The 16821-nt window shown below is 43.5% G+C and overlaps 1 protein-coding gene across 1 annotated transcript in view; it reads right to left on the bottom strand.

Annotated features, from left to right (window-relative positions):
• Positions 1-5100: 5100 nt before the first annotated feature.
• The window catches only part of sema3ab (sema domain, immunoglobulin domain (Ig), short basic domain, secreted, (semaphorin) 3Ab), a gene marked incomplete at its 5' end in the record, with an annotated part of 33693 nt that continues 21972 nt past the window's right edge, over positions 5101-16821 (bottom strand). Inside the window, 3 exon segments of the mRNA XM_084335591.1 lie at positions 5101-8477; positions 9124-9269; positions 15638-15705. Coding sequence (XP_084191717.1) covers positions 7917-8477; positions 9124-9269; positions 15638-15705 — 775 coding nt within the window. The 3' untranslated portion in view covers positions 5101-7916.

Raw genomic sequence — 16821 nt, 5'->3', positions numbered from 1 at the left:
TCAGGTCTCAGGTCTGCTTCAGGTCTCAGGTCTGCTTCAGGTCTCAGGTCTGCTTCAGGTCTCAGGTCTGCTTCAGGTCTCAGGTCTCAGGTCTGCTTCAGGTCTCAGGTCTGCTTCAGGTCTCAGGTCTCAGGTCTCAGGTCTGCTTCAGGTCTCAGGTCTCAGGTCTGCTTCAGGTCTCAGGTCTGCTTCAGGTCTCAGGTCTGCTTCAGGTCTCAGGTCTCAGGTCTGCTTCAGGTCTCAGGTCTCAGGTCTGCTTCAGGTCTCAGGTCTGCTTCAGGTCTCAGGTCTCAGGTCTCAGGTCTCAGGTCTGCTTTAGGTCTCAGGTCTGCTTCAGGTCTCAGGTCTCAGGTCTGCTTCAGGTCTCAGGTCTCAGGTCTGCTTCAGGTCTCAGGTCTGCTTCAGGTCTCAGGTCTGCTTCAGGTCTCAGGTCTCAGGTCTGCTTCAGGTCTCAGGTCTCAGGTCTCAGGTCTCAGGTCTCAGGTCCCAGGTCTGCTTCAGGTCTGCCTCAGTAAAAGACTGATGTACGTTGGTACTGTGTAGAACGTTGTTTTTAGTCACACGCAACTACAGCCAACTTGTGTCAATTTGTCTTTTACCCTTTCTGCTCCTCTCATCTGTTTATGAAGACCTGTTGTGTGATTGATGTACCTGTGCAAAAGTAGCCTGAAACTATATTTCAGCTGAGGTTTCTAAATGACCTTGGATACATCAAAGTCTTCATGACACAAATAAATCATCTATACAATGTGCTGGGGAGTCCATCATGCATGCCATGTTGTGACAACAAAATAATGCAGTGTGTGTGTGTGTGTGTGTGTGTGTGTGTGTGTGTGTGTGTGTGTGTGTGTGTGTGTGTGTGTGTGTGTGTGTGTGTGTGTGTGTGTGTGTGTGTGTGTATATAATATATATATATATATATATATATTAGAGCTGGGCCATTAACGGCGTTAACGCAAGACTAGTATCGCGCGATAATATAATTAACGCCGTTAATCTAATTCTCAAAGTTGTGTCTGGGAGTGTGATGTATTGTCCTTAACACTTTGCCTGCCACACACGAGAATACTCAGGTTTATTTATAGGTGGTTGAAAGCCACTCACGAGATTTCTCGGAATTATATATATATATATTTTTTTAGCGATCTGAAATTCAATATTGCATCACCCGAGCCTACCCGAGTATAGCCGAGCGGCACCGGCGATCATTGTGGAAAAAAGCGGCCCCTGTCGTCTCCCAGATGACATAAGTGATTTTGGAATGGACTCAATGAAAATGAATGGGGGAAAAAATCCGGTACTCCACATTTTCCAGTCCACTGATCCAGCCAGGGTTACCACAGTTCATTCTGGAACCTCAGAGCCCCGCGGATCATGGAGTACTACTGTATCACGTTGGATCCATACACGTATCGATTTTTTCGAATGGTGATCAGGAATTGGAATATACCAGTTGGATACCATCTGATGTCAGGTAAGGACTCTATGTTATCAGTGTTAGGATAATCAGAGTAAGTTTGATGAAGTTATAAGCTGTTTTGTGAAATGTCTTCTTTCGGTTTCACTGTAAAAGTCCGAGAGGAAATCAACGGAGCGATTATCCGTGCACGGCCGAATATTCCAGTAAAAGACGATTTTCATAGAATGCTCCAGAATGAGCTGTTTTTTATCTGAAAACGGGTGCTTTTCTAAATGCTCTGAAACGGAAACGACGCAATAAAAAACCAATCTGCCTTGACAGCACTGACTGGAAAATAGTCTTTGATAATGCGATGTGCAGATTAGACACATAGCCATAATTTAAAACATAGATTAGGCGATATTAACGTTAACATTGGCGCCGATGGTGGCATTCAGCCGGTAAAAAGGAAAACCAGGCGTGGCGCTCAAAGTGTTAAATACTTGCCGTAGTGCTGTGTTACCCGGAAGTGATTGCACGTATGTACATGAGCTTTAGTCTGAATAATAATAACTAAAGTAGTGATCCGGTAATCAGGGGCTTCATTTTGGTATGGCAAGGTATGGCACTCGCCATACCTTGGCAAATAAAAATGTAAAAAAATAAATAAAAATGTATTACAATTTTTTATGTTGATTTAGAATTCGAATGTCAACATTATGAACGAAGCTTCGAACTATTCGGTACAGCCCTAGCATGTTTTGATATTGGCAATTATCTCACTTTTACTAGGTGACTTTTACTGTGACTAACTGAAATATGCCCAAAAAAAAGGAAAATGGACAAAGGGACGTTTTTTAATCAAAGGGCAGCAGAGACAAGTGATACAGGGACACAGGTAAGGTCTGGCTTAGTGATTATAATAGTGCAGTTCAGCATTCAGTAACCCATACTTTTTGTGAATGTGTTTTTGATACTACATTCTGTTGAACACACACCTCAAAACCGTACCTAAGGAAAATTGGCTCAATTGCAAGAAAAGTAATAGACAGTTATGATATTACATTCTGCATAATTCGTATGCAAAAAACTGATTTGACACCAAGGGGGCGAAACCCCCCCTTCACCCCCCCCCCCCTCCCCCCTCCTCGCCATACCTTGCCTTTTACTGAAATGATGCCACTGCCGGTAATCAATGTTATACAGGTGAGGTTAAGAAGTCCTCAGGATTTTACGCGGTTAGGTGGCCGAGCGGAGATTGCGTTCGTCACCAGCCCCGGAGCTGAGCTGGATTTGCCTGTTAGAATCCAGCTCACAGCTCCGGGGTTGTCACCAGCTTGGCTGGCCGTCTGCACTGATACAATTGGCTGTATCAGAGGGTGGGAGAAGCTGGCGGGGTGGGTCCGGGTCGTTGTAAACAGCGACTCCTACAGTTCGGTCGGGGCGCCTGCTAAGCGCGGATTGGACGTGAGGGGGATAGTGTGGTCCTCCCACACGCTACGCCCTCTCAATGAGAATCCGCGCTGCCAGGTGAAAAGAAGCGGTGATTGGCTGGACGTGTGTCGGAGGAAGCACGTGGTAGCCTCCACTCTCCCAGATGATCTGACTGTGGGGGGTAAGTGCGCAGCGACCAGGAAGGGACTGGGAATTGGCATACGACTAACATTGGGATGGGAGAAAATCGGAGGAAAATGGAGGGGGAAAAAGACCAAAAAAAAATAAAAAATAAGTCCTCAGGATATAACACAATTCGGCGATGAGGACGTCTGATTCTGCGCAATGCAAGAGAAGTCTGTCGCCGACTCGGGACCTTTGTTTACCATGTTAGCTTAGCGAGTTAGCATGTTAGCTCACGTCGTGGCCCGGCAGCTTCGAAACATCTACAAGAAGAGGAAATCCACTTTACACACTAAAGGAAGGATCGACTGGACTATCGTGAGTGTTTACAACAGACATGGCTTGGGTTATTGGAAATATTGGACTGTTTTATGACAATGTGGAGTTATGGACCAGAGGGAGCTCCACAAATCATGTTAAACCCAGATTCGGCTCAAACAAGGGACTAAACACGTTTCGCAATTATGCCACATCAATGTGGAACGCCCTACCCAAAGCTGTAAAGGAATGTGAATCACTACCCACTTTCAAAACCACTCTCAAGGAACACCTACGGGAGACTGCAATTCGAAACTGGCCCCTGTAAATGTCCTAACCCAACCCCCTCCAATGTACAGTAAATTACCTAGTATGGTTGTCAATATTCCAATGTACAGTTTTGCTTGTACATTTGTACAGTGTTGCCCCCCCCCAACCCCTCCCTACCCTACCCCCCCCACACAACCCCACCCAACCTCCTCCAATGTACAGTTTTTACGTTAAATATACTCCCTTTTCTGGTCTCTTTTTGTATCACAAACAGTACTGTATTTGCAAATCTGGTATGTCATAAATGTATAGATGTAGCAGTACTGTCTATCTGTATGTCATGTATGTCATATATGTCCTGATGAATTGAAAATGGGGGACCCTGATGTAAACAAGATGAAAGTCTTTCTCTGGTCTGCATCCCCTTAACAATTGTGTGTATTGAGCTGTACTGTATTGTACCCATTCTGCAATCTGTTAATAAAGTTTTCAATCAATCAATCAATCAATCAATCAATCAATCAATCAATGGAACTGTTACACTGAGCGTTTTGATTACTTCATTATAGCTAATGGAATTGAAGAGGACAAAGTAGTTCCCACATTTCTGACTGTAATGGGGCCCGGGACATTTAATTTGTTGAGAAACCTGCTTCTGCAGCAGTGTGTGTGAGTAGCCAGTCTGCGAGAGACTGTTCTCTTTATCAGGCCATATTGTGCAGAAGAGGAGAGCTAGTTTGTCACCAGCCAATGTGAACAAGCTGGTCTGCCTGAGTGACTGGTGGAAGAAGGAGAAATAGAGATTGGACTGATTGAGTCAAGCCATGTCATAGCCCCTTCCGTGACTGCGATGTGCAAGCCAGGGGATGGCTTTTTAATATGCATATTAAAAAGCCAGCCCCTGGCTTGCACATCGCAGTTACGGAAGGGGCTAGCCATGTCACATAGTTCAAGTTCAAGTTTATTTATTTGTGTTAACTTCTGAATAAAACAATTTATTAAACACAAGTACATCTTATTGAACATTATTTTGATATTTCATTACCAATTATCATAGCAAAACAGCTTTTTCAAACAGTCTGTAATGCATTTTGGAAACGGGAGATGGGCTCATGGTGTAATGGGCCACCTGGCCTGAGAAACGTAAGGAGGAAAGAAAAAGTAAGGACTTACTTCTGGTCATTATTTGGGTAGAACACACATATTTTGAATGCCTTTGGCAGACTTTTTTTTTTGTGAGCCATTTTAATCTAGATTAATCTAGATTAATTCCAGGATTGCAGGTAGATTAATCTAGATTAAAAAATGTAATCTATGCCCAGCTCTAAATATATATATATATATATATATATATATATATATATATATATATATATATATATATATATATATATATATATATATATATATATATATATATATATATATATATATATATATATATATATATATATATAACATGACATATACATATACAGTATATAACATGTCCAAGTGAAGGCAGGCTTTTAAGAAGAGACATTTATTAGACCAGTAGAATACATCACGACCATCATCATCATCATCATCATCATCATCATCATCATCATCATCATCATCATCATCATCATCATCATCATCATCATCATCATCATCATCATCATCATCATCATCATGCCAATAAGTCCTTACAGCAGCAGCAACAGCAGCACTTTACTCCCTCATGTACACCAGACAGGCAGCTGTATCTGAGGCGCCCTATCTAACCTCACATTGATGTGACCATAACCTCTAACCTCACATTGATGTGATCATAACCTCTGGATCACATTGATGTGATCATAACCTGTTATGTGATTATAATATCTGATAATATCAATGTTATCATAACCCCTGATCATATACTGTACATGTGATCATAACATCTGATCATATACATGTGATCATAAGGCCATCTCGACTGAAAGGTCCAGAACTCTGGCATCCAACCCCTAAGGTCGGTCTCTCTCTCTCTCTCTCTCTCTCTCTCTCTCTCTCTCTCTCTCTCTCTCTCTCTCTCTCTCTCTCTCTCTCTCTCTCTCTCTCTCTCTCTCTCTCTCTCTCTCTCTCTCTCTCTCTCTCTCTCTCTCTCTCTCTCTCTCTACTCTTCCACATCATCTTGTAGGTAGAGAGCAAAATGACCCTAGGAACACTCCATCTGTTTTTTTTATACTGATGTGTTGCATTGTTATGTTTGATTACACTGTTTCATAACATTGACTCAATGTGGTTGGCAAGTCGGTGGGCGTTTGAATGCAGAATGAGAGCCTGTTCAGAAGACTTGTGGATATCTGAAAGCCAATGAATACATTTCCATATACTACCTCAGGAAGTATACATTGATTTGATAGAGTCCTTACAGAAATAGTATTTACATCTCTGAAACATAGTTGAATATAGTGTGCTGCTCTAAGCTAACAACAGAATAACCACAGACAATATTAGACTAGTAGATCACTGTCATAGCAAAACAGGTACACTACAATGGCATTCACATGCATTAGTACACAGTGTCATACTTTTAGACCATGGTATTTGCTCCTAATTCTATTTACATCATTTTCACAGCTACATTCCAAGTTTTGTGTGTGGGTGTACACGTGGCATGTGAGTTTGTGTGTTTGTGTGCATGTGTGTGTGATAGTGCGTACACGTGTGTCTGTTTGTATATTTGTGTGTGCGTGTGTGTGTGTATATATATATATATGTGGGTTTTATATAATAATAGCTATTTACATATTAAAAAAAGAGAATATTTTCGATGTTGCATGTAGCAAAAGGAACGTCTTCCACTGCTGTGACTCATGGAGAACAGGAGTATGAGGAAACCAAAACACACCATGACAAGTTTACACAGAAATGATGACGTCCTTGACAGTCAACACTGGAAGGACTGTGTTGTCACTGGGAGGGTGATTCCTGACGAACATTGACCCATCAGGATAATTGACCTATCTCAAGCCCTGCCCTCTTTTCTTGATCCTACAATCACAACTGTTGCTTCATCCGAGGGAATTAACAGTTGTGCTGGGAGGATCACGAAAAGAGGGCGAGGCATGAGATGGGTCATTTTCGTCATGATAATCCTTTTTTTCTCAAGATTCAAGATTCAAGATTCAAGAATCCTTTTTTTCTCTACAGTATTTGCGATTATATGATCATTTGCAACGCTTGGTCCTGTCATCAAATGAATAAAATCTAATCAAAAACAGTTCACGGATCACATACAGAAATAAAAATAGAACGTATGTCAAATAATATTTTCACAATGTACATTAATGTTTATCAATAAATATGACATTAGTGGAAACATGTTGTATAAATTGCATAATGAAATCAACGTGGAAGAATACGTTCATTGTACAGATGAAGTCGCACTGAGATGATGACGTGAAAAGGGACCGTCAAAGTTATGATTGTTGACACTGAAAGGACTTTGATGATGTAAAGAGATAAACAAAATAGAATATTAAAATCTCTCTGTCTTTGAGGAGCTCATCTAGGTCATAAACTAAAGGACTTTTACAAAATCTGCCTCCATTGCCCAACTGCTTTCAAAACCTTTCTTTATGGGGGGTAGGGGGGATCATAATATGGCACCAAAAAAAAGAAAACCATTCCCTTTAGTATGAGGAGGTGTCAAAGCTTATTTACATGGCTTAGCTACATAATTTAAGATTACTTGTTGACAACTCTATGTATGTCTCTATTGAGATGCTTGCAGTGCTTGGGCATGTGCCACTCTCCTGTAGAATGGCTGAACCTCATATAATCCACCAAACATCAACCTTTTGTGCTTTACTCGAACGGTACATGACTAACTTTGTGCTTGCGATTCCACTGCTATTCCTTGTGTTCCTCTAAACTATATTAATACGATATTGTTCCTTTGCTCTTTCAGATTCCATTCGTCAGCGGGACCGAGTTTCTCCGTCGTATTCTCAGTACCTATCTGACAACAGCAAAGGGACATAGCTAACATGGCACAAAGCCATAACCATGTCAACGTGGAGTCTGTCAGGTGTTTAGTGTAGTCATCGGTCCTTGTGCTGGCTTGACACTGTCCCTCTGAGTCCAGCTGAGATAATATGTTCCTATGTTCTAGTGTGATAGGACATCCCGTCCCCTGCAGTCCCCTGTACCGGCTCACTGTAAACATGGCTGCCCACGCCCAACCTGGGGAGTATTTGCCTTTTGTTTTCCAGTTGAACGTCTTCCGTTCAAAGTCACTGTGGTAGGAGTCCGTATCTCAGTATGTGGAGGGAGGTGGGGGTGGCGGGTGGTCAGGGAGACGCGGGATGGAGGACTGGGTGTGGGTTTATGGTTCGATGTGTCACAGGTCATGGTTCATAGGTCAGACACTACGCGGCGCTCTCTCCAGTTCGTGGGTCCTGCGGTTGCGTCCCTTCTGTCTCTCCTGCAGGTGTCTCCACTTGGCCGCCAGCCCGTGAGTGTGCACGTGGCTGTGAGGGTGCACGTACGCCTTCTGCGGTGGCTGCTGCTGCTGTGTCTGTACCTGCTGCGACAGGTGTGCTTTCTGCCTCCTGTGCTTCCTCTCCCTCTTCCACACCTGCTCACAGAACTCATCCACGGTGTTCAAGGTCGGGTGATTGACCAGGGACAGGAAGTCTCTGTACCACAGCTTCTGAGTGGGCGACTCCCGCGCCGAGGATTGGTCCAGAGCAGGGGAGCGGGCGGGAGAGTGGGCGGCGGTGGTGGTGGCGGCGGCCTCTTCGTCGCGGTGGAGCAGGTCCTCCAGGCGTTCTGTGTCGATCACCTCCAAGGTGACCTTCAGGAGGGTCTGCATGAAGCCGTGCTCCACCGCCTGGCACATGTAGATGCCAGAGTCCTTCCTGTTCAGCGTGCGGATCAGCAGGCCCTGCTCTGTCCGGATGAAGCGCTCTTCAGACTGGATCTACAGTGAAATGTAGCAGGAAGATGGTGGGGGTGGGGGGGGGGGGTGAAAAGAAACAAGGGTCAAAATCTCTAATGCACTTGGTGAATTAACTTGGCCTACTGGCCAATGCCTCGTGACTCGTTGTACTACTGATCATTATGAATTTATGTAAACTTAATAAATTATTGATATAATGTAGCCTATCGATATGACATAATGAGTTTATCAGTCTAGTCAAATATGTGGATCTATAAAACACATGCGACATAAAACAGCACCTGAAGGTAGGCAATGTTTCACTCTTGTCACTGTCGCTCTCTACACTACACTAAAAATGTGTGAAATGCTTAACCAGGCGATTTTCAACAGACAGGAAATGCTTTTTCTCGGTGGAGAATGACAAGAAAGCTGGGAGGCTAGAAAGGGATGCATGACAAGCGACGAAGATCTCAAGAGAAGATCGGATCCACTCGTGTTTACCACAACGTGAATCAAATTGGAATGGATTCTATTCTGGAATCCATTCCTCAACTTTTAGCATCCAACTCATGGCTCCCAAATGTCTGGATTTGAATAATCCTCAAAGTTCCTTGTTGGAAACCTCCTCCAGCCTTAATAATAAAAAAAAACATTTACAAGCAGCAGATTTTGACAGCCTGCCTACCTCTTGTTTGCGGTCGTCGCTGGACCGTTGATACTGCCAGTAGGTTTGGGCTCTCTGGGACTTAGGGCTGCATTCCAAGAACGTACTGCTATTCTCCACGCCGTACACCGTCTTGTCCTGCAGAGTGGTCTGGCCGTTCAGCTCATCTGGAACCACACCACAGAAGAAGACACAGAGATTGAACATAAGTATAAATGATCCCCTGTGGTCGGCTGCATACTGCAATGGCCGTGGCTGATAATAGAGGTCTTGCATGGAATGTTTGTGTAGTTGTCTCTTTTCCAACATATCTGCCTGCACCATTGATAACCACTTTTGAAAGAAAACGCCTATGTTCTGTGCAGTGGAAGAGTAGGTAAAACATTGGAAAACGATGATATTGCTGTTCCATTGTGACTTGTTTACAAGATCCCGTAATAAGACACCAAATGATTACACTTTTGTTGATATATTTCTCATGTATAAATACAGAGAGACCTTTGTTTTGCAAATAGCAACCGTTGTCTCTTCCACTGCTATGTACAAAAAAATGATTGTTACAGGCAGCCATGTTCGGAAGACAGAGAAGTGCAAAGATTCTGTGCGAGAACAGCAGAATATACTAGTAATCTCTTCAACAAACAGATGAACAGGAAGCCCTCTTGTGTCCCTCTTTCACTTTTATCTCTTTGATCTTCTCTTGAAAACACAAATTGTTTGTGTCAAATAAGGCCTGTTCTGTATCCATCAGCTATTAAAGGAACACTCAAATATTTTGGGAAATTAGCTTACAGGCTTCTTCAGAGAGAGACAAGAAGATAGATACCAGTTTCCTCTCAGTAGCGCTCAGTAGAAAGCTATCTGGCTGCACGTTAGCCTAGCTTAGCACATTGAATGGAAGCGGACAGTGGCGGTTAGCCTTCGGGAGAGGTGTTAGTTGGACAATGCCTAGGCTAACCGGCACTGTCCGCTTCCATTCATAGGCTAACGTGCAGCCAGATAGCTTTCTACTGAACGCACAGAGAGAAGACGGTAAGCAGATTTCCCAAAATGTTGTTCTCTCCGTTTGGTGGCTAAATTGTTTGGTTTTTCTTCTTTTTTTGCCTGCATTTCACATTATTCTGCCTGTCTTAATTCTCATCACACTCAGTCATGTGCAGAATGAGCCAATCTGTCTCTATCCAGAGGAAATGGGGCGTAACTGGACCTTTACAGCGAGGTACGCAAGACGCCCATCAATCAAATCCATGTGCGTTGAATTCCTGCACACTGTCAATTTGACAGTGTTATTTTAGAGCTGAAACTCCCTGAAACTCCCTCTCATCAATAGGTTTGACAATTCAAAAGCATAGTGGAGTTTTGTTCACCTGTTCAACGTTCTAAGGCCATGGTTACACTATGGTAAAACAGCAACGTTCTATTTTCGAATGATTACGTTTGCATGTCCAAGTTAAAAAGAAACGCAGTTTTGGCAGGAAAACGCGTTTTCCTAGTGGCAACGCTCAAAAGGTGTTTTCGTCAACCCAGGCCAGGCCAAGACGTCCAGCCCAGGCAGGAGATCAGGCAGGAGATCAGACGCCCTGGAAGACCGACAGTGATCCTGATCCATCCCCTCAGCCCCTCCGGTTCATGCCGCGCAGACCCCCAGGACCGCAGCTAGACCCCCATGCCACGTATACACGTATACACAGGTAACACCTGTCAAAAGGCGTTACAGTTTGACAGGTGCAATATTTTTTTTGGATACGCCTCAGGCATCCTGCACTCTATATGACTGCACTCTAGTCATATGTGTACTGTATATATGTATATTGAATATCCCACAATTAAATTATTTAATTATTTTTTACTTTTTTACTGTAAAAAATTTTTTTTATAACTTTTTTTTTGTAAAAGAAATTACCTTTACTGACTTTTTGTAAAAAAGAAAAAAGCATGCTGGTGATCATTTCCAGTTGAGAATAAAAATTTCGTCTGTGTTTATTACCTGTGTATGGAGAAAATAATGCTTTGTAAATTGAATTCTGATCTGTTCTCTTTTGTTTATGTAAATATGCTACCTGAGGGTGCATTTCCACTGTTTTATATCCTTGATTTGATATGTTTGCATTGGTTCATACTAAAAAGAACACATTTTCTCAATCCGATTTTGTGTTTTGTGTTGTACATTATGCAGTATACAGTATTATACAATATGAAAACTAACTGTCAGGTCATGTGAGGCTGTGCTGAAAAAAAAGATACCAAACATACCATGGTAAAACATTTTAAAATGGGAATTATACAATTTAAATCAAAATTAGCCAAAACATTGAAATATCCCAGGACCTGGAAGAGTCGATGCTAACTATATACATGGAGAATGCCATTCACATTAGCATGTAGCTAACAACATCGGATATCTTTTTGTGAGACTAAACTATCCGCTCTTGGTGGTAAATTGTGTTGATGTTGGTTTTGTTTCATCAACAAATGAGAGGCAGAACACAGTGAATGTATCCATTTTGTTTATTGCACTTTTATTGCACTTTCTTTGCTGAAAAATAAATGCTACGTTGGCTAAATGGCTCACGCGAGGTATTTAAAGATGGTGGATTGTTGTTTTTTAGCAGGAAGTGTAGTGGCATGTTCAACCTTTCTGATTGGTTGAAAATGGCCTTCATGTTTGAACTACATCGCCACCTACATACATCACAGTGCTCAGGAGGCAAAACGATGTCTAACTTGCCTGCCATTACGTAGCGTTCTGAAAAACGAAACTGAAACTGAAAACTGAAGACGAAACTGGCCCTAGTGTAACCGCAGCCTAATTGCGATGCGTCCTTGGAAATACTGTTCATTGAAACTCTTCACACTTGAGCTCAAGAATTCCAGTTCACCAAACGTACACCTGAAAGGGTTAAATGGCCATTATTTTATCTGGCACGTCTCCCCTCACCTCTTAAAGCTGTGTAAGGCTGAATAAGCTGAAAATGGTACTCTGTAGGTTTTGGCTGTGAGTGGAAACAAGGCGCCCCATGCCTCCTCCACTCCAACATGAAAAATCAATGTGTGGCCCTTGGTACTGTGTGGGTGGCTACATGGCACGCACACACACACACACACACACACACACACACACACACACACACACACACACACACACACACACACACACACACACACACACACACACACACACACACACACACACACACACACACACACACACACACACACACACACACACACACATACACATACACATACTGTACACATACACGCACACTTTGAGGTGCTTTGGTACCATGAGGTGCAAGCATAGTCGTAGTACCCTTGAATGAGTGCTCCTGCCAGAGTCTTCAGGGTATTCTTGTTTACCAGAGAGGAGATCCGGTACAAGAATCTAGTTCGTTGGTTGACTTTTTTTATTACATTGGATGCCATTTTGTCACAGGAAAGATTTGCCTCTAGGATGGAACCCAGGTAGGTAATTTCATATTTCCTTGTGACAATATTGTCACCCACTGTAACTGAGAAGCTGTCGGTCTTGCTGAGTTTGTTATTTGAACCGAAGAGAATGGACTCTGTTTTGCCCATGTGTAATGATAGTTTGTTATCAGCGAGCCATATGTAGATTTTGCCTAGTTCCGAGCTGAGGGTTTTTTCAACCTGCAACTTGTTCTTGTCAGAGACCAGCAGGGCTGAGTCGTCCGCAAACAGGAACAAGTTGCAGTCACAAGCTGACGACATTCCATTTGCATAAATTAGGAACAGTAGCGGTCCTAGTATGCTTCCTTGTGGAACACCACAGCTCACAGTGAGGGGGGGGGGGGGGGGGGGGATAGAGTACCGTTTACCTCCACCATCTGTTCTCTCCCCTCCAGGTAGGATTGCATCCAGCTCACTGATAAACTATCAAAACCAATTGCTTTTAGCTTGTATATCAGAATGGAGTGATTGACTGTGTCGAAGGCCTTTTGTAGGTCCAGCATGACCATGCCGCAGTATTTGCCCGCGTCCACCTCTTGTTTGATGTGGTCGTTCAAATAGAGAAGGCATGTGTCAGTGGAGTAGGATGTTCTGAAGCCAGATTGGAATTCGTAGATTAGATTTTTTTCCGCCAGGTACTGTTCGTAGACTATTTTCTCCATGACTTTCGAGATGGAGGTAAGAATAGAAACAGGGCGGTAGTTGCCTGGGTCTAATTTGCTGCCCTTTTTGTGCAGAGGGGTCACTCTCGCAATTTTTAAGTACTTGGGGACGTGTCCCTGTTGCGTCTATTCTTTTACCAACGGATTTCCAGTTCCGCGTTCGTGTTCTGCGATCTGTTTGGCCACTGACGTTTCTGGTACGATCTGATTGGCCACTGACGTTTCTGGTCATGTGACATGTGCGCCCAATCGCGTGACGCGCCCATTTGTTGTCCGCTAGCGCAAGCTCACGTTAGCTACTAGGCTACATACACTGAGTGTAGCGCGAGCTCACATTAGCTACTAGGCTACATACACTGAGTGTAGCGCAAGCTCACGTTAGCTACTAGGCTACATACACTGACTGTAGCGCAAGCTCACGTTAGCTACTAGGCTACATACACTGAGTGTAGCGCGAGCTCACGTTAGCTACTAGGCTACATACAGTGATTGTAGCGCAAGCTCACGTTAGCTACTAGGCTACATACACTGACTGTAGCGCAAGCTCACGTTAGCTACTAGGCTACATACACTGAGTGTAGCGCGAGCTCACGTTAGCTACTAGGCTACATACAGTGAGTGTAGCGTGAGCTCACGTTAGCTACTAGGCTATACACTGTAGCGCGAGCTCACGTTAGCTACTAGGCTACATACACTGTAGCGCAAGCTCACAATAGCTACTAGGCTACATACACTGAGTGTAGCGTGAGATCACGTTAGCTACTAGGCTGCCTCGCCTGTTTATTTCACCGGTTAAGCTTAGGCACTCTTTCGAAGTTGGTTAAGGTTAGAGTTTGTCTTAGAACAGGACGATAGAACACCAGCCCTGATTCCATACTCTAACCTTAACCAACTTCGAAAGAGTCACCTAAGCTTAACCAGTGATAAACTATAGGCGTTAGGTAGTTTGCTGCTGTTCGAGGCGTCACACGATTGGGCGCACATGTCACATGACCAGAAACATCAGTGGCCAATCAGATCGCAGAACGCAAACGCGGAACTGGAAATCCGTTGGTAAAAGAATAGACGCGTCCCTGTTTTATGGAGAGGTTTATTATGTGTGTGATGACTGGGGTGATGGCGGCTGCTGCGTCTCTGAGGAATTTGGAGGGGATGTTGTCATGGCCAGTGGCCTTGTTAAGTTGGAGGGCGCTCAGTTTTTTGAGTACCTCATCGGTTGTTACCATTTCTAGTTTGAAGTCGTCTTTGCGGACCCCTATGTTTTTGTAGTATTCTACTATGTGTTGTAACTACAGGGTTGTAACCAATGAGTGGGGCTTTCCAATGGTACCCGGCGTGGGAATAAGCGGATCGGGGATCTAGGTGAAAAGTCACAAGCCAAAACAGGAAGAGAATTCTACGTCGAATGCATTGAAGTCTATGAGAAAATCGTTTTATGAGCCCTCTCACCTTTTACCAAAACCGCTTCTGATCACTCATTTCTGAAATTTGGACATGTAGGCCTACTACAAAGGACTTCAGGCTATGGACCCATGGTGTCTTTTCAGCCATACCAATGTTTTTGGAAATACTACTTCTGGACTACTAACTACTACAGAAAAAAACGTGAGTAACAAGTTTTTCTACAACTCAAGTTCAGACATATGTTACTCTATTTCATTATCACTAAAAGTGAGTTGTCTTTATTGTATCAGAACCTTCAGAATGTCCTCTTTCAAAAGAGACCAGGCTCATGCATGTGCTATAAGTAGGCTATAAAGTATAGTATTTTGTTTTGCAAAAAAAGTATGCAGTCTTCAAAAACTAAAACTAAAATGGCCAATTTTGGGGGCGCCTGTTAGGAGGTTTTAAATGAAAGAAATGTATAATTAAAAGTGTTGGGAGAGTTTGTCCCACAGTGTGAGCGATGTTCTCTGGTCTGAGACCACTAACAGGGCAGCGGGGGGGCTCGGAGACAGACAGGACGCCTGGAGGAATCCTGACCATGTTAATTATAAGCTGCACATGGAGAAGCTCTAATCTTCACACTGCCAGCAAACCATAAAACACGCAACACCACACACACACACACACACATTCAAATAGGTTTTTTTCTACTCTTTGGAGCTTTAGGAAAGGCCAGCAGTCGCTCTGGGAGCCCTTTGTGTGTTCAAAGAAGAGAAAAATCCTCTAAAAGCTGCTTTTGTCTTGCAATGGCAAAGCAGACGTGCTCGGAATGTCTATGACTAATTGAATACATCGTTTTGGAAATAATGTACTTTTGTTGATGGCACTGTGTTATTAATCATAATGAAGTACAGTGAATGTGCTGCATCGCACGCTAACGTGATCAGGATCATGAAGTGAAAAAGCCTTTACATTCAACAACAAGCGAGGAGTTCTTTGTTAGTGTGTTTGTTTACCGTGATGCTGCAGATCGGAGCACTGAGTGAGTGGGTCTCCATTCCTGATGTCCTGTCTCCTCGTTCTCCTGTAAACACACACACATAAACACCTGTATGAGTCACCTGGGATATGGGCGTGTGTGTGTGTGTGTGTGTGTGTGTGTGTGTGTGTGTGTGTGTGTGTGTGTGTGTGTGTGTGTGTGTGTGTGTGTGTGTGTGTGTGTGTGTGCGTGCGTGCGTGCGTGCGTGCGTGCGTGCGTGCGTGCGTGCGTGCGTGCGTGCGTGTGTGTGTGTGTGTGTGGCTTGAACTTAGCATGACAAAGTCAAACAGATAAACTAACAGCAATGTTCCATAAACCTTTAAATGGAGCTTAGCTTTAATCATCGGTGTGGTTGAAGCCCATTTAGCACGGGACTAGTATTACCTGGAGAGCTGCTAGTAGTTTGTAATAATTGTGGAGGATGTCTGTGATCTCAACCCTGTGTGAATCTGCAATGTCCGTAAGTAAAAATTCCAGTGACAATTACCCACCATATTGTGGCAAGAACAGAGGTCATCTGAAAATATTTGTCCGGTGCGAATCGGCAACTCAGTAATTTGGGGTCGTAATTTGTTTTTGGAAGGTTTTAAAGGCATTTACAGTGTAAACACCAAATCAATCTGCTTCACCACAGCATGGAGATTAATAGGCCTACAGTTCCTTCTTGAAACATATAAGTACGCACCCCCAACAGTCAGAACTATGGGAGTATCAAGTTCAATCTCAGGACACTGCGCTAAAAACGCAGGTTGAGCAATAATTCAGAACCAGTCACTACAGTCTTGTCTTCTTCCGCTGAATGGGTCAACAAATACAACATGAGTATCCCAAATAGACAACGATGTACACGGAAACACCAAAGACATTTCCAGGGTACAATATAATAACAATATAACACACAACGGAGACAACAGAGCGAAGAAGACAGCGAGAGAGAAGACGGAAGGTCACCTCTCTGACCCAGCGCTGGGGTCGATAGGTAATTGGAGGTATGTGCGCTTTGCTCTGCATTGTTTAGAAGCAGCTCTAGCTCTCTGTATGAGGGACTCTAGAGACCAACTAGCAGTAGAAACACAACACCAACAGGCTACAGGCTACAGGCTATAGCCCGCAAATCAATATGCCCCTCGGAGCTGTGTGAGTGGGAGGTTATACTACACA

This window comes from Notolepis coatsorum (assembly GCF_963971535.1).
Source record: "Notolepis coatsorum genome assembly, chromosome: 18".
NCBI classification, from domain to species: Eukaryota; Metazoa; Chordata; class Actinopteri; order Aulopiformes; family Paralepididae; genus Notolepis; species Notolepis coatsorum.
The sequence above is the reverse complement of the archived record's forward strand: the minus strand, read 5'-3'. Positions and strand labels throughout refer to the sequence as shown.